Below are 24,312 nucleotides of genomic sequence, written 5' to 3'. Positions count from 1 at the left end.
TTTATTTATTTTCGAAAAATCATATATTTTATAAGAGTTTTAGATATAGGTCCAATTGAAGGTACCAGTACAGTACCAAAATAGGAACAGTAGGTTCAAAGATGGAAATTTTGATCATCAATATCTATGCAAATCTTTCAATAAAGGCGAAACCTATGTTGAAAATTCTCATTGAAACTTGTAGATAAGATAATGAACTATAAATAAATTTCTTTAAAGATAGAAAGCTCCCGTTTGTTTATGAGAAAAGCGTGATTATTTAAAAACCACCGCTTAAAGGGTCCAAAGTAGGGCAACTAACCCTACCTTGTTTTTTTTTTTATAAAAACATGAGTTCTTAAGGCAATCCTGTGGAGAGTAATAATTTTTTCGGAATTTTGGTGATAATTTTTTTTAAGTTTCTTCAGCCGATAATCAAAACATAACTTTCAATATTTGTTAAACTTTTCAACATAAATAGGGCGAGCGCTCTTACTTTGGACCTAGAGCCTACTTTAGTCCTAAAATGCCGAAAATTGTAAATAATGCATTGATGCACACAGTGACTCTTATTCTTCCTGAATCCTACCATACCGATTTTTGCCATAAAAAGTCTTTCTGATAAAATTTTCAACGTTTTTTAAATGTTCCTCCACATCAGTGGTGAATCAGGCAGCGCAATTAGTGGGGCGCGAGAAATAAGAACGAATTAGGAAAAATCAGGTATTTATATTGTTCAAGCCAAAGTTTAAAGGGAAACTACATTCTCTGTGAAGAAAATGAAAAATAATATTTTTTTTTCGTAAAATAACTAAAACTCAATGGAAAACCTGGATGATTTTTAAAGGTTTCATTAATAGGAGACTTCGATGTTCCATATTTAGACCTGGCGTCACCAAAACTTTGATTCACTATCAACAAATCAACAAAGGTGCGAATTTTCTATTGGGACATAACCCAGAACCCATATTTAACATTTCTAACATTTTTGGCAGCTTCCCTCAAACAAACTAAAAGTAAGTAAACATAGAAAAGTTTCAGCTATTGTTCTGCTGATAAAGCTGACGGGGAGTAAAAGTGTTTGAGATATTCATAACAGAGATTCCAGTATTTTTAATCGTTATAAAGCTGTAATCCTTTTTTTTAATGATAATACTTTTTTGAAGATTACATTTTTAATGAATATGTTTAACTATTTTTCAAAAATCATACTTTTAAAAGGAGCTTTAGTTCTAGGTCCAATGAAGGTACCAATTCAGTACCAAAATAGGAACAGTAGGATCAAAGTTGGAAATTTTGATCATCCATATCTTTGCAAATCTTTCAATAACGGCAAAACCTATGTTAAAAATTTTCATTGAAACTTGCATATAAAATCATGAACTATAAAAAAAAATTCTAAAAGGAATAAACCTCCCGTCCATTTATGAGAAAAACATGATTATTTAAAAACCATCGCCTGAAGGATCCAAAGTAGGGCAACTATGTTTTGTTAACAAATCTATTTAAAATACTGTTCTATTCAAAATAATAAGTTTTGAAATGCCTTCGAATGATTTGAGAGAAGAAAAATCACTCCCCTCTTGTTGATTCTTGTTTAGTAAAAGGTTATGTTCTTTTATCTTACAATATAAACATTCAATGATCACACTTCATTGAAAATTTATGATGCAATAATCTGAGCTGCGCATCTACAATCAAGGAGTTTTACAAGGAATTTTAAATTATTCGCTTCTGCTTTTGCCTCAGAATCAAAGAATCAAATGCTTTTCTCGGTAAGTCATATATAAGTTACTCAAATTTAGAATTTAGAAATTTAGAATACTCCCAAGACACCAAGAAATAAATACGAGTAAAACTTTACAGAAAAAAAAACATTATTCTAAATATCCAAATCAGTGCATAAAAATATAATTAATCAAATAAATAAACAGATTTGAAAAATATAAAATCCAAATACAAAAATAAATATCAGTTCAGGTCGAAAATTCATCATGATGAAAAATTCCTTGGCAAAATGATAATAATTGTTTATTATTCATTATCATAATTTACATTTTTTCTTATTTTTAGTGAAGGCGTTGATTGAAAATCTCCCCTTTTATATCTTGAATTTGAAAAAGTAATCAACCACAATTTGAAATGTGAATTCTTAATTAAAATAAAACAGTTTTTTTTATTGATTTTAAAGAAAAGTATTCAAAACCTAAATTCGATGGTTGAATTTAATTCGATAAAAAGAAAACATAATTTTTATCAAGAGTACCAGCAATCAAAGTCGAGCAAAGATATTTTATTCTATAAAAATTCTTCCAGTTATCAAAATAAAAAGCTTGAAAAAATCATTTTAAAAAAACACAATAATAAATTATTATAGATATTTATAATACAACATGTCTCATTTAACATTGAAATCTTACATTGTTGCAAAAGACAGGTTAAAAAATATTATTGATCATTCATAAACTGATGAGATCATTCTAACAAAGTTATAAAGATAAGGAATTCCACGTTTTGTTGTAAATATTGAAAGCACAAAGTGAATACTAATTTGATTAACATTGCGCATCAAACTTTAGCAGGGCCGTAGGAAGAGCTGACTCATGAGGGGGGAGGGGATTTTTTCTATGACATTTTTGCTTAAACAATGCATGTATCAAAAAAAATTAAAAATACTTGTTATTTTTAAATACTATTCGAATATTCATTTTAAAGTTCCTTTTTCTAGATAAATAGAAACAAGTTTTTCGTTCTATTTCCGAATTTTTAAATCAAATTCCGGTCAATATTCGGGAAAATAAAACAAAAATCCATGAACTATTCAACAAAAATCAAGGTTAAAATAATTGAACAATTTTATTTCGAAAAACAAAACCAGATTTTGAATCGTACTCCAGTCTCTAAAAAAATCTCTTATATTTTTATAAAAAAATCAAGTTTGTTAAGTTTAATTTTTGGCGACAAAATAAAAAATTACCATGATGCAATAAATTTTTTTTACAATAAAATGGGAATCAATCCAGACAAAAACATTTTTTTTTCAACATAATTTGGGCGGCAGACAAGTTATGGTAAAACCAGGTAATCTGGCCAGCTAAATTTTTCTTGTTTAATTTGAATTTACAATAGGTTTTTTTTTTAAAAAAGCCTTCAATTTCGAAAGAAAATTCTAAAAATAAATCCAATTTTCAAAGATAAAGGTAAAAGGTTCAAATTTTGCAGTACAAATCGGATTTATGCCAACTTGACTTTAACTAAAGATGTGAGTTTCAAATTTTGTTCTTGAAAATACTGCAATATTATTAATCGCCAAAACATACGGTATTCTCTGAAAATTGAAAATCAATTCCTGTGGATTTTTTTGCAAAATGAACCATAACTCTACTTAAGTTTTGTAATTTTCAGCTGAATTTTGCAAACGAATTGACTTTGGTAAAGCTCCTACATCGAACTTACAATTAAAATTATCATTCTGCAATCTTTTGCAATTTAAATTATCACCCAAATCATCATCTCGATGATTTTATTTTGATTGTGGAATTCATTCACGAGCTTTGTCTGAAACTGAATTTTGAACTTGAATTAAAAAAATAAAAATCTGTTTCGGAATTTCAAAACGTTTTATGAAATGTACATAAAAACGGTTTTTGAATTCAGAAATATGAGAAAAGAATTGAAATCCGTTTTGGAGCCCTCAATCATGAATTCATAATATCTAATATAATTGCATGTTTTGGGTTTCAATGATTATTCTTTATTTCAATTATTTATTTCCAATCCGACTTGCAAATCTAAATAAAAAATCCAAATTTCGAATAATGAATTCATATCGCTATTTTGAAGCTTTATTATGCCTGAATTTAGCATAAGAATAAAGTTTCTATCATATTCAAAAAAATATTTATTAAATGTTAAAAAGCGTATGAGTTTCAAAAATCGTGAATCAAATTTTGAAGGAAATTTTGAACCAAAGCAGGTGTTTAACACCTCGTTCCTCCTAAATTGCAAGTTCTGAATATCCTCAATGTCAATTTAAATATTGTGTCTCGGAAAGGACAAAAGACAGAAACTATGTTTTTCTTATTAAAAATAAACTCACAAGAAGATTATGTTTCAAATATACAAAACTTAATAAATGAAAAATAACGTCAAACTAATTGATAATATTGCAAAAAAAAGTTTGACTATAAAATTTATTAATTTTTTATAACAATTTTTTTAGAAAATTAAAACAAAATATGAAGATTATATATATTTAAGAATGAAATTTGTTCAATTGAAACTAGTTTAAAGATTTTCATTGATAACTCATTGATACGTTTTAATGATGAATTCGGTAGAAATTTGCATTCTGAACTCGAATCTTTTGTCAGATCACCTCTTGTTTTGTTTGATGGAGTTTATAAGCTTAAAAATGAATCAGTATTTAGTAAAATTAATCATTGATAACTGATGAAGTAATAAATCTTCATGAAAAAAAAACAGATTCTGATTTTGTATTTTTAACTTCGTTCAAACGAGGAATAATATTTTGATGAAAAGTATGACGAAAAATCGATATTGTAGTTAAATTATACAGTTTTTAAATATTTGAAAAGATATCGTTACACATATTTTTATAGGAATGGAAAATTTAAAGGAAAGGTTTTGTTTCATTTACAAATTTTTTAAAGTCAAAAAAATATCTTAAATTTAGTTGTTTTTTTTTTTTTAAATTCGTTAAAATTCCCGTATTTCACAGATTGAGAAAATCTAAAAAAAACCTAAGAAACTTCAATAATTTGTTTTTCGCAAAAGTCAAAATTATTTTGTCTTGGGGAAATTTTATAATTTACTTAAAACCCTTATTTCAAATTTTTGTGTAATGTTTATTTTAAAAAAATTGCAGAAATTTCTTTAATGATTTTAATCTATTTTCAAAGGTTTATTTAAAAAAAAAAACAAAAGTTGAAAAAAAAGTCACAAATTTGGAATTAGGGCACTCCAATTGATCGAAATAAGCTGTTTTTTTGCACCTGGGAAAATTTGAATTTTGTGGTCTTCTTCAACTTATCAAAACTATTTTGAGAGTGGAGTTAAGCATTAGAAAAACAAGAAACAGTGAATAAAATTGAGCCTGGAATTGGTTAGTTGATGAACATTTCACATCAGCATAAAATTTGCAACGAATTCAACTTTTTTTTTATAGTCAAAGCAATAAGCAATAAAGTAATTGATACTAGATTTCAGATTTTTTTTGATTATTCTATTGACTATTGACAACTTGTTGATCTTTAAAACTAGTACTCGAAATTTTGAAGTGAAAATGGTTGGTTTCGAATTCTGATCTTGATCAATTACACTTATGTATAGAAATCTATTCTAAAGACGAGCTCGGATTTTTTTGTGTTAAGATTTATGTTTTTAAATAAAAATGGTTTTTGGAATTGTAATTCAAAATTTACGATTAAAAATTTGTTTTATTTCGTGAACGTCATAAATATATATGGTCTTTATAGAAACAAAAATATGCGCTGAATGTTCCAGTGCATTTAAAAAAAGTAAAAATTTTCGGTTCAGATTTGGATGGTGGATCGTTTATATCATTTGTACTTTTGCCCCATTTTCAGTTCGTAGGCCCTTCAAGGTTTTTTGAGATTCACAGTTTATTGTGCAAAGAAGGAACACATTAATAAAATTCTTTTTCCGTCATTTGATAGTGGTTGAAAACAGCGAAATAGAACCATTAACATTTTCATTGAAAACAAGAATTTTGTTTGCCGTTATCGTTTATATAGAATGGCTGCCTCTAGAAATTATGTTCATCAAGTTATGTCGAGAGACGGATAGTTTTGTAAATAAAAAAAAAAATAAGATAAAAAAATCCGCTGTAAATTTATAAAGATTTCATTGTTAAATGTAAATTAAGCTGTTTATACACATGAAACACGATACACAGGGGTATAAAATTGCTTGATTGGTTCAAACCCGTTGAAAAGTATTTTCTTCGGAAAATGCATAGCGTTATTCTAAATTTAAATGAATTCTTATTTGAAATAAAAAAAAAAACAACCACTGTTCGTTGGCCTGATTTGTCAATGTAATTCCAGATCTACACAATCAAGATTCAGTGTTAATTTACTGGATCGGTAGTTTCTCGGGGAATAAAAAAGTTGCAAATTGGTTCGCCATCTGAATTTTCTGGTACAACATCACAGTACTTGAACCTACCGTAAGCGAGTGTCAAATTGAACTTCATTAGTGATAATCAACACTTCCAGAGAGACGAAGCAAGAAGAAACAAAAATAATTATTCGCCTCGATTATAAATTCCATGAAGAAATTAATAAAGTATGTTTGTTTTAATAGTCGGTGCTTTGGATTAACGGGCATGGCACTGATTGGCGTTGAATTCGGGAAGAAACGAAAAGACAAGAAGAAAAAACCGAATAATTTCCTGAAAATGGATTCTTCCCCTTGGACCTCCCGATGACGAATTGTTGTAGTGATTGTTTTTTTTTCTGCTGTTGTGTTGTTTGACTGAATTTGGTCTTGAATTTATTTGCAGCGATTTGAAGTTTTGCCCGGATTTTTTTCCGTCGTCGTTCACCTGTGAAAATAAACAGAGAAAAAACCAGCCGCAGCTGTTGGGAAACTATAAGTTTGCAAAAGAAAAGTTTAAAAAACAACTTGGACAAAAAGTGGCAATCGTAAATGATTTGAACAGCAGCAAGCAGAGAAACCCCGAAAACGTTGCTGAATAAAAATGAGGCGCCTCGTGGACTTGGGTTTTGTGATCCGTAAGTATTGAAGCTTTTGGCAGTAGGAAATATTTCTTTTATCGCATGCAATCGCCTTGGCAGTTGATTACACTATTTACTGGAGTCATTTCGATGGAGAACCTATGATTTGCCAGGTTTTTTTTGGCGTTTGTTAATTGTTGTTACCGTAAGGTCACTTCCCCGAGCTGTTGTGTTTTATTGGTATGCTGCAAGAGAGTTTTCCGATATAACATTTGCCAAACGACCGTTCGACGTCTGTCAATGACCTCAGTGTTGCAAGAATTACTCAATGATAAAGAAATGCAAATGGAATTTGTTTTATTAAAACCCACGTTTAATTTACTGAAAAATAATGAAAAAGAACCCATGAAGTCATACAATTTTCTCCAATCAGAATGGAAAAAAGTTGATGTTGAAATTTATATAACACTAATTCGCAAAACCAGAAAAATATTTGTGTTTTAATCAGGGCCGTTGGAAAAACCGCCTAATGGGGAGAAGAGGGGTTAGGAAACTGGTTTTTTTTTCTAGATTATTTTTGCTCCAAAAATGTATGAACGAAAAATATACAATAAAGTTCAGTACCTACTATTTGGTTATTCATTCTTCTATAAGATACATTTTTCTATATCAACACATCTATCTCAGAAACCACTGGACCAAATTCTACAAATTTAGTGTCTTTGAGTTATAAAAAGTGTTGTGGACAAATTTATAGAAAGTTAATTTTTTATAAAATGCGAAGCATTTGAGTTATGCTTCTCAGCAAAGCGCACACGCGTCATGCGAAAAAAAACGAGATATCTCTTAGTTGGTGCGCAATGTGTTCATTTCTCAACGAAATAGTAATCTGAATCTGAATTTCAAATATCCTGAATAAAAATTCTGAAACTGGATTTAATACTTGAATTTTGAATCTATTTCCGAATTTCAATACGGTTTCTAAATTTAAATTTCAGATCAATATGATTTAAAATATGAGCCAAGAAGTGAAATTTGATTCGGAGCCCTTCACCATGAATCAATTTAAGTTCTGATGTTTTGAGTTTCAGTTTGACTTAATTCATTCAATCTGTCATGTGAATCTGAATCACATTCATCATTCGGGAAAATAACATTTTATAAATTTCAAATAATGGACCTGATTCTGAGTTTTCAATTCTGAATCGCCATTTTGAACCTTTGTTATGTTGGAAATCTGCATTAGAATTCAGCTTAAGAATTTCGAATCTGAATATAAATATTAAATGAAACGTAACTTTAATATTAAAAATGCATATGAGGCCTTTCGAGTCAGGTATCAGTGCAAACATTGTCGATTTTAGGTGAATAATGCCAAATGATTCTTCGTAGTTCAAGCTATACCTATTTGATGATTTTTTTTTTCATATTTTTTTTTATTTTTTTTAAGCTGTTACATTTCAATGAAAAATGAAAATTTTTGAAAAATATATGAAAAATGACCAAAAATAACAGCTTAAAAGCGTGTTTTTCACGAATTTTTACTTTTATGCACTTATACCCCTTTTTCTCCAAGATGATAGGTTCGAAACGAATGAATCAAACTTGGAATGTAATCCAAAACCGGATTGGAACCATGATTTCTTACTGAAAATCAAGAATCCTAAAATATGAATCCGATATATGAAATCAGAAAGACTATTTGGATTTTGATTTTATGGAACCAGAAGCTCCGAAATAATATTAATGTTATCAATCAATCATCATCAAAAGGGAGAAAATTTTGAAAAACTGCAAAATAATTCTGAACGTGGGATTAGTTTTCGGGGTTTTAGCATCAGTCTGAATTCAAATCGTTACTCTTGGATAACCATACCATACTTGATTAGGAATTTGAAATTTTGAGTGCAGAGTAGAGAATATCTCGCTTGCTTTTCCTGGACCCTCATGGGGGGTGGGGGGGGGTTGTTCAAAACATTGATCAATACTTTGATTCTGATTGATATTAAACATCATTTCATCATTTTGATATCACCTGTTTTTTGAGCAAAAAAAAAAAATCACAAAAAATTCTTCGGTCACCAAAAATGCAATTCATCGTAAATTCCTGTTTTCGCAATACCAGCAATATTTGAAAATTCATTTCCGGAATCAAGTAAGGTTAGAAAGCATTTTTCCCTTGAAAACTAATTCATAAAAAAAACTTCTGGAATATAAGAATATCACACCTAGGGATAATAATAAAGGCGATACGAAATAGAGAAACTGTTCTACTCAGCTAGCATTTAATGGATCTTTCCTGGAATTGTTTTAATTTTTTCAATAGTGTAAGAAACGGGATCTCATTTTGCTATCATCTCTATTATGTTTCATATTTTTTTCATTTTGAACCTTTATTTAACCTTTATTTATTTTATACTCTCATTTCGACGATTCGTTGTTAATTTGATCTTTTTCACATGAATTGACAACAAACATTATTATTTTTCAATTAACTGATTGACAAAACAAAATGGTTGATTATAAATTTTCATACACTGATCGGAATAATGTATTGAAAATTTAGAAATTTGTCACGAAACTGAATTATTTAGCCCGCACGGTTTGAGGTTCAGCAATTTTGACAACAGTTATTATCAAATCGATTTTTTAGAAAACTGAAGGAGATTTTAACATAAAAATTACTCCAATGTATAGAAACAGATGTCTGCTCATGTTTATATAGTTTTTGTACACATATACGATGTAATATTTGATAAAATCAGTATTCTGCTTAATATGTACATTAGACTGCCCTAAATGAGCCGGCTTTTGAAAAAGTTATACGCTGCAGCCTAAAATTGATCCTGGGCCTAGTACAAGATCTCATGCCAAATTTGGGCCAGATCGGACCACGGGAAGGGGTCGCTCAACGAGCCTGAAGTTTGTATGGGATTTTAAGACATTTTGTTCGAGAGGAACATGAAAAACCCGTTTTTCGTCAATGACTTTTGTCTCCTTCGACCGATTTCTATCAAAAACGGGTTTTCTTAAAATTTAAATTATGACAAATATTTCATCCCAAGGTTTTATTTCAATTGAAGTTAAGATAAAAAAGTTATTAAGCTTCAAAAATTGGTTAACTTTTTTAAGGGTGATATTCATCACTGTTTTAATGAGGCGACTAAATGTCCGACCATAACACTCAATGTGAAATACATGGCGTTTCGTCAAATAATGACCGATTTTAACCATTACTAGCTGACCCGGTAAACTTCGTTTTACCTTCTTATGTATAAATCGTAATAAATGTTTGATTTCATCTACACGCCCATAAATTCATCGTGCTCGTGAATCGATTTTTATGGAAACCGTATCAAATAAAGTTGAATTTGTATTGGGACCACCTTCCATAAGAAGTGAGACTCTTGAAACTATTATAGAAACCATCTCTGACCCAAGGGCTTGTGATATAGCTCAGTTGGCAAGTCTGTTGTCTGCTGAGCCGATATCCGCGAGTTCGAGCCCAAGAGCAAAACATCGAACACAGTTGTACAGGATAAGTTTTTCAATAACGATCCGCCAACTGCAACGTTGATAAAGTCACGAATGCCATAAAGATGGTAAAACGACTATAATCGAAACAAAAAAAAAAAAAAAAAATCTCTGACCCAAAATACCCTCGGATACCAAATTTCACTTCATTTCGACCGACCATTCATACGTGATGTTGTTACAAAGAAAACACCGCCATTTTTATATATATATAAGATGTGGAGAGATAATTTTGTATGGGGACCCCCCTTTCATAAAAAGTGAGATTCTTGAAACTATTATACAAACCATCTCTGACCTAAAAAATCCTCGGATACCAAATTTCACTTCATTTCGACCGACCATTCATACGTGATGTTGTTACAAAGAAAACGCCTCCATTTATATATAAGATTATTGCGCTCGATTGCAATTTTTGATGTTGTTCTAATATTTGAGTTTGGATGATATTCACTTGATAGTTCGGAAAGAAGTAAGGGCGGAAAAATGCTTGACAATTTAAAAGAAAAATTGCATAACCACAGGGGCTTAGCAACATGACTGGACGGAAAAATCTGCCCTTACTTCTTTCCGATAGTTCGAATATCATCCAAACTCAAATATTAGAAAAACATCAAAAATTGCAATCGAGCGCATCAACAATGGGTAAATCGGTCATTATTTGACGAAACGGCATGTATTTCACATTGAATGTTCTGGTCGGACATTTAGTCGCCTCATTAAAACAGTGATGAATATCACCCTTAAAAAAGTTAGCCAATTTTTGAAGCTTAATAACTTTTTTATCTTAACTTCAATTGAAATAAAACCTTGGGATGAAATATTTGTCATAATTAAGGTTTTAAGAAAACCTGTTTTTGAAAGAAATCAGTCGAAGGAGATAAAAGTTATTGACGAAAAACTGGAATTTCATGTTCCTCTCGAACAAAATGTCTCAAAATACCATACAAACTTCAGGCTCGTTGAGCGACTCCTTCCCGTGGTCCGATCTGGCCCAAATTTGGCATGAGATCTTGTACTAGGCCCAGGATCAATTTTAGCCTGCAGCGTATGACATTTCACAGGTTTTAAATTTCCCCTACAAATTTGAGGCAGTCTTATGTACATACAGCCTGCTTTTCTCCTACTTAGGCTCTTCGCACATTAGCGAGAACTCAAGCCAAAATCTTTCAAATGTTGTTTGAAATATTAAAACCGTTTGGCATTATTAACTCAAAATTCGCGCTTATAACTCTCTGGCTTTAAATTGTGTTTAATTTAATGGTGACCCTAAATAATTTTTAGATCGGTTATGAAACGTAACAAAAGTTTCGCATACCTTCTACTGATTGAAAAAAGCAATGGCTACCCACAATCATTTCTCTTCAAACTGAACAATTTTCAAATAAAGATAAGCCCCTTGCAAACTGAAGAACAGAGATTGCAGTGTACACATGATTTAAAAAAAGGATTCATTCAGTTTCTACTACCGTGCTTATTGACAATTCATTTTTTGACAGCCTAGCTGAAGGAAAAACAAATTCCTGAGTCGTGAACTGATGATTAATCTGAACATAATTAAGAAACTCACTTTAACTCGTCTTTCTCTTACAAGATTAGATCAATAACTGCTATGTGTTTTTGATTACACTTTGAAGCTTCTATTCTAGTGTTATTACATATTTGTTGAATTTATTTTAATAGTTATCACTTTCAATTAAGTTTGATTTCAGTTAATTATACGCATAATTCAATCAATTTCGAAATGCAAACAGAATTTGAAAAAAGAAATAGTTAAAAGGTGGTCCAAAGTAGGACCCAGAGGAGGTCCAAAATAGATACATAGTGGTCAAAAATATCGACCGAAGTAATTATCGAGAGAAAGAAGTTTAAAGGCTTAAATTTTGTTGAATTGCAACTAACGACGTTATATTTAGAATAAACCACAATCTTCGTAATGCTTAGCTTAGCTTAGCTTGTTTGACTACTCATATACGCCTTAAATCATTAAGTCCGGAATGCTTTGATTAGTCTTCAAAAATACCACAATTTTCTCATCTATATCTATATCTATATATATATAAAAAGCAATTTCTGTATGTTTGTTTGTTTGTTTGTTAGTTTGTTTGTTTGTTTGTTTGTCCTCTATAGACTCAGCCGTTTTAAGAGCTAGAGAGCTGAAATTTGGCATGGATGCTCATTAGGACCAGGAAAGATGAAAAATGTTTTTAGATTTTCGGATGACCCTTTCTGAAGGGGGTCGTCCATAGAAGACAAATATTGTTTTCACGATATTGACGTTACTTTTTGTCGGATCGTGTTGGAAATTTGCACATGAGTGTTTTGAAAGACAAGAAATCGATTTCAGGTGTCGAATTTTGTGTAAGGGGTCAGCCAAAGGGGTCGTCCATATCCACTGATTTATGTTTTTGGGATATTGGCGTTATTTTACATCGGATTGTGTTGAAAATTTGCACATGAGTGTTTTGAGAGACGAACAATCGATTACAGTTATCAAATTTAGGGTCAGGGATCGGCCAGAGGGGTCATCCATATCCACTGATTAATGTTTTTGGGATATTGGCTTTATTTTACATCGGATTGTGATGAAAATTTGCACATAAGAGTTTTGAGAGACGAGCAATTGATTACATTTATCAAATTTAAAGTCAGGGGTCGGCAAAAGGGGTCGTCCATATTCACTGATTAATGTTTTTGCGATATTGGCGTTATTATAGATCGTATTGTGATGAAAATTAGCACATGAGTGTTTTGAAGGACGAGCAATCGATTTCAAGTTTCAAATTGCGGATCAGAAGTCGGCTGAAGGAGTCGTCCATAACCAACTTTAATGTTTTTGCGATTTTGACGTTATTCTACGTTGGATTGAGATGAAAATTTCCGCATAGGAGTTTTGAGGGACGCTCTTTTGCTTTCAGGTTTCAAATCTTGCCTCAGGGGTCGGCAAAAGGGGTTATTATCTGTTCACTGTTTTTACGATATTCTCTTGATTGAGCATAGAATTGTAATGAAAATTGACACATGGTTGTTTAACAGAAAAGATAACACTGAGTAACAAAAAAAGATTTTTTGAAAATAGTCCAGGGTTTTCCAACTGAATTAGACTAATATTGACGCCCTGAGTCCGAAAATGACCATGGTTTTGTTCAATCAGGTCAAAACCCCTATTACTAGCATATTGAAGCGTATATAGCCATATGGCTGTATCTCAAAAAGTTGACCTGATACAGCAAAATCAATGTGATATTCTAACTCAGGACACAAAAATTAGTCTAAATCAACTGAGAAACCCCAGACTATTTTTTGGCTGTCACCCAGTGTAATTGATTTCAGGTGTCAAGTTTTGAATCGTGGTAAAAATAAGACCGTCCATGTTAGTTGCTCACTGTTTTCGCGATATTGTTGTGATCATGCATCGGATTGAGATGAAAATGTTCAGATGAGGGTTATAAACTATGAGCAATTGACTCCAGGTAGCATGTTCCGTGTCAAGGGTCGGCAAAAGGGGCATCTATATTCACTGTTCACTGTTTGCAAGTTCCTGACGTTATTTTTCATATAATTTGAAAAGAAAAAATGGCACAAGGGAGTCTTGAGGAATGTAAAATTGGTTTCAATTATCGAATTTCGGGCCATGGGACAGAAAAATAGGGTTTCATTGAAAGTTCAGTGCTTTGTGCAATAATTTTGTTGGAGGCAGTTAATTGATACCAATTTAAGTGTGAAGGTCAAGCAAAAGAGTCGTGCACATAAACTAATAGTACATGTTTCTGCCATAATGTCTAGATTTTGCAATCGATCGAGAAGAAAACACTCTCACATAAATTTTAATAAAAAAGCCAATCAACCGTTTAATTTGAATTTCAACTAATAGTAATAGTAGCGACTTTAAACACTGTTTAATTTTTTCCCCAAAATTGTCGAAAGAATTTTTTGAATTCATTTTCTAAACTCATTTGGACGTACCAATGATTTAAAGCGAAACGAAGTTCGTACGGGATCAGCTAGTAGATTTAATAAAAATATAATATTATACTGCATCAAATCCTTCAATGCACTTCGAATTCCACGATCGCTGGTGTGGCTAAGCAGAACAAGTTACACATAGCCAAAAGTTGCTACTCCGTGATTGATCGAGGCCATCAATTTTGTACAAGGTCCAAAAGAATGCAGCTTGGGATAAGCAGCTCATTCGCAATGCACAAAACTCATGCTCTCCCTTAAAAAAAGATCAATAACGCTGCCCGCCTCGTCCTTGTATTCAAAGAGGGATGATGGAAGGATGATTAGTAAGATATTTTTTAGGATCAACCATAAATCTGTTATTCCAGTTTTCTTCAAAAGCTTGGTTTGAAAAACTCTGTGATAAGTCGCAATGATTAGTCAGAACCACCAGCTATAGAAAACGTCTATACGTCTGCGAATCTTTATTCAAGTATCTCATTAAGGATTGTTTTAGTAATAGAGAGGTTAAGATCAGGAGTAGTTTTGGAAAAATGATGTGATCTTTGGTTGACCAACACCTCCTATGCTCCTAGACATTTACTGTTTTTGTAGTTTAATACTTTTGGGTACTTAAGTATTTGAGCTCACGAACTTTTAAACTACCCATTATTTGAAAAATGCCTTCTCTTGAAGTGAGTTAATTTCTTACTTCTGTCCGCTAAATGTTATCTTGACAGATTATAGAAATGATCAAAAAGATATTCGAATATGCTATTTTCAACAATTGACCTTTTCTTAAACTATATCTAAAACACCTGCTTTGGACACCTACTACGAATCACTGATAATGGGAGTATTCTGTGTGTTGATTCTTTTCAATACTAACTTTCATTTTAACTATGAATCATGAAGGGTTTATCAGGTATCAGGTATCAGAAAAGGGGTAGGCTTGATAGCGGCACGTTATCCAAACAAACGGGAAAATTGTGCCTAGCCTTTTTTTTACAGATTTCATCATATACCTGAGAAACCTGAAAACCATAAAGGGATTAGAAAATAAATAAATATTTAGGGCATGAAGCCGATCCCCGTAGGAATTTTGAAGCATTGAAGCTTATAACCACATTGGGTGAAAAATGACAGATTGATATTTTAGTTTAAATTCTTAGAATGAGGCACACTTATATTAGGATAGGCGAGAGTACATAAAAGCTTTCTAGCCATTTTAACATTTTAATATTTCAGTGACTATGTTAACTAAATAAATAAAATTTCAAAACAAGATCGCTAAAAATATCGAGACAAAGATATTTTATAAAAAACCTGCGAAGATCGATAAAATGATATGATTTATATTGTCAAATTTAATTTTGAAAGTTTTTTTCTCTTAAAATTTATGTCAGTCAGATATTACAGTTAGACCGTAATAAAGAGTAAATTTTGTTAAAAAGTAATCAGTAGCAGAATATAAAAAATGATATAAAAATCTGACTAGAAAAACATCACTGATTAACTCAAACGAACCGTGAAGTGCTAAAACGAAAACTTTATTTAAACTAGAACCTCAAAACGGTTCGGAAAGCAAATCAGAAACTTAATGTTTCTCAAAGCATTTAATGTGCATTGCAAACTGCTGCAAAAAAAAAATCATTTTCGAATTCATGGAACTCGCTTTAAAAATGAATTAAAAAGAAAAAAGGATAACTAGCTTCAGTATACTTGAATTTTTGCTAAAGAGGACGGTGCAGACTTGTCCGCAGTCCGTATAAATTTAAATTTGTTTTTTTAGGGTCTTGGATGTAGATCAAACAACGATAGTTTTTTTTTAATTACCCCACGTTTCGATCAGTTTTGTTGGTCTTTTTCAAGGGAACTAGAAGTTAAATGACAGAAATTGTGTCACAGTGGTCGCACTTATAACGTTAAATTTACATTAAGATGGAGTATGGGTATGAGTACCCGATCAGGAGAGCATATCAAAATAATAACTCAAACGTATCTCACCAAGATATTTACGTCTGATTCAGTTATAATTAAGTACTCCAAATTTTCGATTTTAAGTTTCTCTAATCTGAATTATATCTTATTCTGATTGACAAACTTGAACGGGGATGAGCTCATATTCAATGATCAAGATTTTTTTCGGATTGTCCTAAAATAAAATGATTATATCTTATTTTGATATACGTACAACTTTTTCTGAAACACGGACATCGAAATCAACGGCTCAAACCTTACATTAACGAGTTTCACTCAACAGATTCATAAAATTGAATCAAATTTTTGGGAAACTAAAAATGGGGCATGGTTTTATCAAATAAATTGGTTTATTGACCTTCCACTAGAAAATTTTCCCGAAGCACTCATATCTTGATAAGTAATAGTTTTGATAGGTTTTGTTCTGTCCAATATCAAACTATGCTATCTGAACCAGATATAATCTTGATAGAAGCATATCAAAAACTGATATAATTTAGCTATGATCGTATAGATTTTTTGATATAATTTGAGATAAGATTCCCAAAGATTCGAAGTATTTTTTCTTTACTTATCATCAAACATTAAATTAAGATGGCCTAAGATTTTCAAATTCAAATATAGAAGAAGAGTAGAAAAAGTTTTTTTTCAGTTTTAATCCAAACGAGTTCTACCTGATTATGCTGATAGCGTCAAAAGCTTACCGCTACTTCAATTATGCTGATGATCTTTAAATCACATTATAAGTCAATCAACTTTGATACTGCCAGACAAAGCGGATAACCAAATTGAAACAAATGTCTCAACAATTAACGTGTGGCTCATCAAAAATTCCCACATGACGACGAGATTGAACACGACGGATAACAGATTGAAATTAATGTCTTCATTAAACGATACAAGCACGTCACCTGTGTAAGCTGTGCTGTGCCATGAACTGTTGCCTATGTCATGCACTCTCGGCTTTAGGAGTAATCATCGTCTTCAACATAATGTTTTACATTTTTCCACCCATAGCGTTTCTGTGATTAGCGCTGCGATGAACGCTGGGCGGAATCCGAAAATCTTGCTGTGTCGTTAGAGTAAGCTTCCATCATTCAGCCTCAAGAGGCGAACAAAGGCTGCCCTCCTATCAGTCCTATGTACCAGATCAGCCTCTTCCAGTAGCATATTTTATCACTCGACATTAGCATTATTAACGCTTTCCTGTGTTTCTGTCATTTTTCTCCTCGGTCGGCTTTCTGCTTTCTCTACTATCTACTACGTATCATTCGGCCGGTACTTGTGCCTTGAGTGGAACACTTGTAGCTCGAGAGTCCAGTGGAAACTTGAGCCAAACATGACAAACCTGTCCCTGTCCATCCCTGTCCCTGTCCGTCAGTCCATCTACCCGGCGAATGTTGGCCAAGGTCAGGAGCATGTTTTCTTTTTTCTTCCAGTTCTTTTTTCGCGTGACGCACGACGATCTTCACGGCCATGGGCAACGAAACAAGAAGCTCTCTCTCAAGTGTCCAAGAGAGGGCACAATACAGGAAACGCAACACGTATGAAGCGAGGGAGGAAAAGATCAAAGCCCGCTACAGTTGCCCGATTGTATGATAATATCGCGATGGAAACTCTAACTACAGTTAGGTACGCTATACGGTCGTTGCTGTCAACTTTTTCTCACGTGGCTCATCATCGTTTTTTTTTCAAGTTTTGTGGAAGTTTTTTCTCTGATTCGTTTCACCGTGAACTGTTGTGGGTCACTTCTCATATCGGCGCATCATCTATGAAGTGGTCATAATTGTGGCACATTGGACCAAAATAAATTTTATAGAGCACATTGGTCAAATGTCCACAAAAAAAAGAGCACAACATTGACTTATTTCAATTCTTTCATAGTTTGGTTCTTATCAACAGAAACTCTGAAGAAACCTTACAATAATGTCTACCTATCACATGAAAATATCTTTGAAATAAATGTGTTTTTATTTAGGTTTTAATTGCGAAATATTATGTAAATTAAAGTTTGATCAAAACTCAAAACCACACAAAACCTAGATTTGATACTGTTTAGAATAACTCTTTTATGGCGACCGTTAAAATATGCTTTGTTGTAAAGTTAATGAAAACTTCAGCTTATATGATGAGACTTGATTTTATTGACATTTCTTACTCTTGCGTAAAATTGAGGGGCTTCATAAGAGTTAAAAAATTGTACATCAAATTTCATCATAATTTCGAATTCAAAATCTTTTAAATTTATTTTATTAAAATATAAGCAACTAAACTGATTTCCCCTTGAGTTATTTAACCGAGCTTTTATAAAAAATATCTTTAAAGATTTGCAATTTATGAAATGAAGAGTTAATCACCGTAAATTTGTTTTATGAAATTATTTTATCGGCTATATCGGTGAAATTTATATTCTTTGAGGAAGCATATTTAAGAATTGAAAGAATATAGACGGATAGAAGATTAGAATAAGGTGAAAGATGTTGAAAATGAGCGGAAGGGTAATTTTAATTTGAAAAACTTTTCATCACATTTCATCAATTTGTTCCTCACGGGCCTACTACCTTGCAGTGGTTGATACCGATAGAGCTGTAGCAACCACCACACAATAGTAGGCCTAGCGTGGTTCGTCCCACAAGTGGAAACTTGCAGTACGAACGAACAAAAAGATGAAATGTGATCGCTCAGAAAAGCTTCAAATACGACCGAGACACATTTATCGATAGATGCGGTTCTCGGTATTGTATCATTACGTGCGGTCTAGTCAGTTTTTTCGATTCTTTCAATTCTTAAATATTCTTCCTCAAAGAATATAAATTTCACCGATATAGCCGATAAAATAATTTCATAAAACAAATTTACGGTGATTAACTCTTCATTTCAAAAATCAATACTTGGCTAAAAAAAAAAAAAATAAAAATAAAAAAACACATTTCATTACATCGGTAGATAGCCTAGTATCGGACCATCGACCGTAGCGCGAATAGTCGAAAAAACTGACTAGACCGCACGTAATGATACAATACCGAGAACCGCATCTATCGATAAATGTGTCTCGGTCGTATTTGAAGCTTTTCTGAGCGATCATATTTCATCTTTTTGTTCGTTCGTAGGGGAGAGGCGGGCTATATGCGCATATTAAGGAAAACACTCATTTTCTCCCATATTCCGATAGATAGGAGCCTGAAAACTATATGCACATGAGCGGACATCTGTTTTCTATACATAAGAGCAATTTTTCTGTTTAAATCGCTTACAGTTTTTGTGAAAATAATTTTATAATAAAAGAAGTCAAAATAGCCGATTTCTGAAACCGGCGGGCTAAATGCGCATATTTATGTTTTAAGCTATATTTCATTTACACTCGCAATATTTTGAAGTTATTTAATTGAAAATGGTAGAAACGGATGTTAGGCCTACGCCAAGGGTGAAATTTTGGTGAAATTTTTTACATCACTAGTTCTTTTGCATGAAACATAGTTAAGTATGCCATATGGCCATATTTCATGGTAATATTTTGTTCATATTGTATTTTTATCGGATCAGTATGAAGTTCTTCTTTTTTCGCTGTAAGATCGTGATTTGAGCGTAGATTTAATGTTTAAATGATAGAAAGTAAAAAATTTATAAGAATAATCTATTTTTCTTGATATAGGCATTTAACCTGCCTTGATATGGGCATTCAGAACCTGTCTCGTATTCCAATATCTTATCATCTACAACTTTGCCAAAAGCTTCAATTTGTTGAATTTCCGATTTCCAGATGAATAAGAAAGAAAAACCATTAAAATTTTTGTTCACAGAATCTGTACGCACGATAATTAAAGTTCAATATATTATAACAAAACTGACAAAAATCTTGTTTGAATTTTTAAATTTTTTCGACTTTATATAACAATTTAATTTTTTCATGCCATGTGTTAAAAGCGTACTACCCTCAAACTGCACTGATTAGATATGATGAATCTCTAGCCATATCGTCAATCGGCTGTATGCGCATATTACCTAACATGCGCATTTAGGAACACTTCCCCCTACTGCAAGTTTCCACTTGTGGGACGAACCACGCTAGGCCTACTATTGTGTGGTGGTTGCTACAGCTCTATCGGTATCAACCACTGCAAGGTAGTAGGCCCGTGAGGAACAAATTGATGAAATGTGATGAAAAGTTTTTCAAATTAAAATTACCCTTCCGCTCATTTTCAACATCTTTCACCTTATTCTAATCTTCTATCCGTCTATATTCTTTCAATTCTGAAATATTCTTCCTCAAAGAATATAAATTTCACCGATTTGCAATTTATTCTAATTTGTTTTCTGTGGAGAAAATAAAGTTAACTCAGAATATTGCGAAAACCGTCAACAAGGTTCAATTACACTTTTCTTGATTTTACACTAATCGTAACGGAGGGGGTCAAATGACATTTTTCGAACTTCAAATGACCATACTCTTGTTATAATTGTTTTTTTCGCAAATGTTTCTTCATGACTATTTTTTTTTTTCAAAATTCACTTATTTTTTCGGTATAATAATTTTTATTAAAGTATGTAGATTTCGAAAAACGTTAATCTCATACGTTAAGTAACCATGCGTTAATATACTCAATATCCAAAAGCCAAATTTAGGTGTTAGATAGAAAAGTGTCAGAAAATGCAGATCGATGAAAATGTCTGAAAACAACTACCGTCAAAAATTCTCTGTTTTTTATTTAAAAAATCCAAAGATGCCAAAATGTCACAAATTACGTCAACTTTATTTTTCACTTTTCAAAAATGTTCTACTGTGACTGGGATAGTAGACTGATTCGATTTGAGGTCATTTTCGAATTTCTCAGACCCCGGAATCAAAAAAGCTTCGTTTGGTTCAAAACTCATCCATGAATTTGCAAAATTTTTAAGGAATGTTTACATGAGTAAATTCAACTTTTAGGTTTGTATGGGAAAAATGAATGTTTTTTACTGAAAAATCAACATAATTTATTATTCCAGACCCCTGAGTTTGAGAAATTCAAAAATGACCCCAAATCGACTCAGTCTACTGGAACAGCTCATTGAATAGTACGATTTTCACACCACATTACTACATTTTTGGGGCCATGAACTTAACAAATTAAATAAAAAAATATTTCCGGCATTCTCAAGTGAATTTATTTTCGAGCTCTTCATAACTGGCTTACAGCCTTTTTCTCGACGCATGTTTTTCGGATTTTTTTTTCAATTCTGAAAATTATATTTGATTCACGTTCCATACTTTCCAAAACTATAAATTTTGTAAAAATCGATTGAAAAACATGAAAGTTTTAGCATAAAAAGTATTAGGGGTCATTTGACCTCCGCCGGTACAAATAGATTTATACAAAGTGTCGGAGTGTTCAGTGTTAAAAACCTTTTTAAACCTAATCCGCTCTTGAGTGTTCTTATTTTCATGTTTGTAGCTTGTGGGCGTTAAACACTTATACATAATCACCCCCTTGTTTATGGGGCAATTATGAACACTGTTACTATCCTCGGTATGTGATGACTTTTTATATTGGCTCTATTCCTACATTAAAACCACATATAAAGGGTGCATTGTAGAGAGATTTGTTGATTTTAAAATTTACTTTTGAGAAGTTAAGGGATAATATCAGATTAACATAGATGATGCCCCCTTTTCATATAATAACAGATCCACATTTCCAAAAAAATATTATGCAGTGTTTTGGCTTTATGTTCAAGATTTGAATAGTTATCGTAATTTTGATTGTAAAAAGTAAATTTTAATCATCAACAAATGCTCAGAAAACACATGTTCATAATTAACCCGTATCTTGAAAAACATGAGGTAAATATGAACACTTCTTTGTGCGTGAGTGGAAATTTTTATCAACAGAAAATCATATCACACCTCTTGGAGCATCAATAATTAAACGTTAAACTTAAAACAAACATTTTATCTTCATTCATTCATTTCAACACGATTTTCTTTTCTCAGAGACATACATTTTGTTAATAACTGTAACTACAAAATTTATATAGTTCGGATGGAAGTTATAAATGTAACTTATCAATTGAATGATAGACTGTCAAATTTGATCAGTTTTGAGACCCTACTATGACCCTAACGGCGCTTTCGACGTTTTTTTGGAATTACCGTAATCCGGGGTAAGATTGATCACTTTTTTGAATATTTTTCGATTATATATTTTTTCTGTAAAGGGGAATATGGCATGTTTTATATTTTTAAAACTGGGCTCATATGAACGTAAAACATGGTTGCAGAAATCTATTATACTACTTTAAATTTGATTTAAAAATCGATTTAGCCTCTGTTCAGAATTTGATGCTTTGGGGTGACATTGATCAGTCTCTATTTTGACGGTTTTATCGAGTTTTCTTGGTCAAAAGGGATACAAAACACCATCATAATAGTTACAAATGCTTGTTTATCAATTTTACCTTGTTTTTAACGTTTTCTTTTCAAAACATTTCAAATCGAAAAAAACAACAATGATGCTGCATACATTTAGGGGCAAAAATCAAAACAATTGCTAAATAGTTTGGCTACAAAATACAAATGAAATTTTACCTTCACACGTTCTCCTAGACCCACCCACTATTACCATTTTCCTTTTTTCTTCAACGTTAACCATTTGATAGGGTTCCTATCCATTTTTCCAATACGAGCTAACTCTTGAAAAACGTCTTTTATTTTTAAACATAAAAAAAATTATCATTAAATGACCATACAAATTGCACTATAACTATACATATACAAAGAAAAAAAGTTGTTCTTTCACATCAAACAACCCGTTTGCTTCTAAATGCTATTTGATATCATCAGGAGAGCTGTTTGTTTGCGAGCCTTGGAAAAAAAGATATTTTAAGATTTTGAAATAACAATTTTACTAACAGAAAACAAATTTCAAATACAAACCAAATTTTGTCCATTTGATGCTCAATTAATAGGCTATCAAACGTAGAAAACAATTTGCAAAAATTCAAACTATAGACTTAGTTATTGATGATTATTTGGCACAACTCCATGTTGATCAAAGCTACCCCGGTGATCAATGTTACCCCGTTTTACGGTACCTTTTATTCCAAATTACAACACTTAGCGCTTACTCAAATAAACCTTCAGTTTTCCGTTATTCAAAGTCTTAGAAAAAAAAAACCCAAATAAATGTGCTTCGGAAATGAGACTGTAGAACAGATACGAAATGCTAAAAAAATCTTTTAGTTTCCAAGAAACCTGAAGTTGTAGGCTATACGTTGCACAGAAGGATTTTTTTTTGAAAATTTTTGGGATCATGACAACCAGAAATGTAAAAAATTAGTGAAAAAAACTTTTCAATCAATGAACCGTCAAAATTGTTGAAGTCATACCAGATAAATTTCGTTAGGGGGATTTAAAAGTTGACGTAATTTGGCACATTTTTGTATTATTGGATTTTCAGATTTTCAAAGAAACACAGAATTTTTGATGAATTTTCAAAGGTAGCTGTTTTATGAACTATTTGTCAATTTACAATTTCTCAGATTTTCTTGCACTTAAATTCAATTTTGCACTGCATTTTGAGTATATTCACGAAAGATTTCCACAATAAATTTATATCAATCAGAAAGTAAATTTCATACCGATTCTATTACATTACATTACCGCTGCAATACTTTACACAATTATAACTGAAATCTCGCGTTTTTATATTCAAAATCCAGTGCAAAGTTGAATATAAACCATAGAAAATATTTGAAATTGCAAATTGACAAATGGTTCAAAAAACAGCTACCTTTGAAATTGAATAACAAGATCTAACCATGCGAAGGGATGTTCTTGAGCCTCAAGCGTGAATTAATGGATTTTGCTTGGGAGAAGCAACAAATATCGTATCTAATTGGGCAAAATCGCCAGTTGCCTTAGTTCTCAAATAATGATAACAAATTAAATCATTCACATTTGTTCTTGAATACAAAGTTATATGACTATGATCGTTTTGGCAAACGAATTTATTGAGCAATTTCAGATTTCGATGAAACAAAAATAATTCTGAGTCAAGAACAATAGTTTATAGTTCTTTTATAAAATTTCGTATAATCTTTAACGGTTTTCTTAGCTACAATTTTTTTCATGAAGTTATATATTTGCCTGCCAGATTGGTCGGTTTAACCCGGACTT

At 31.8% G+C, this 24,312-nt stretch overlaps 1 protein-coding gene across 3 annotated transcripts in view; it reads left to right on the top strand.

Moving 5' to 3' along the window:
• The window catches only part of LOC129745879 (mucin-2-like), a 158,690-nt gene that overhangs the window by 2,571 nt on the left and 131,807 nt on the right, over positions 1-24,312 (top strand). For all 3 annotated transcript variants that reach the window (XM_055739251.1, XM_055739253.1, XM_055739252.1), the window contains exon 2: positions 6,527-6,758. In XM_055739251.1, the coding sequence (XP_055595226.1) occupies positions 6,725-6,758 (34 nt within the window). In that variant the 5' untranslated portion in view covers positions 6,527-6,724. The remainder of the gene's footprint in view (positions 1-6,526; positions 6,759-24,312) is intronic.

Source organism: Uranotaenia lowii, chromosome 2 (genome assembly GCF_029784155.1).
Source record: "Uranotaenia lowii strain MFRU-FL chromosome 2, ASM2978415v1, whole genome shotgun sequence".
In the NCBI taxonomy this organism is placed as follows: domain Eukaryota; kingdom Metazoa; phylum Arthropoda; class Insecta; order Diptera; family Culicidae; genus Uranotaenia; species Uranotaenia lowii.
This window is presented reverse-complemented; position numbering and strand designations above follow the sequence as displayed.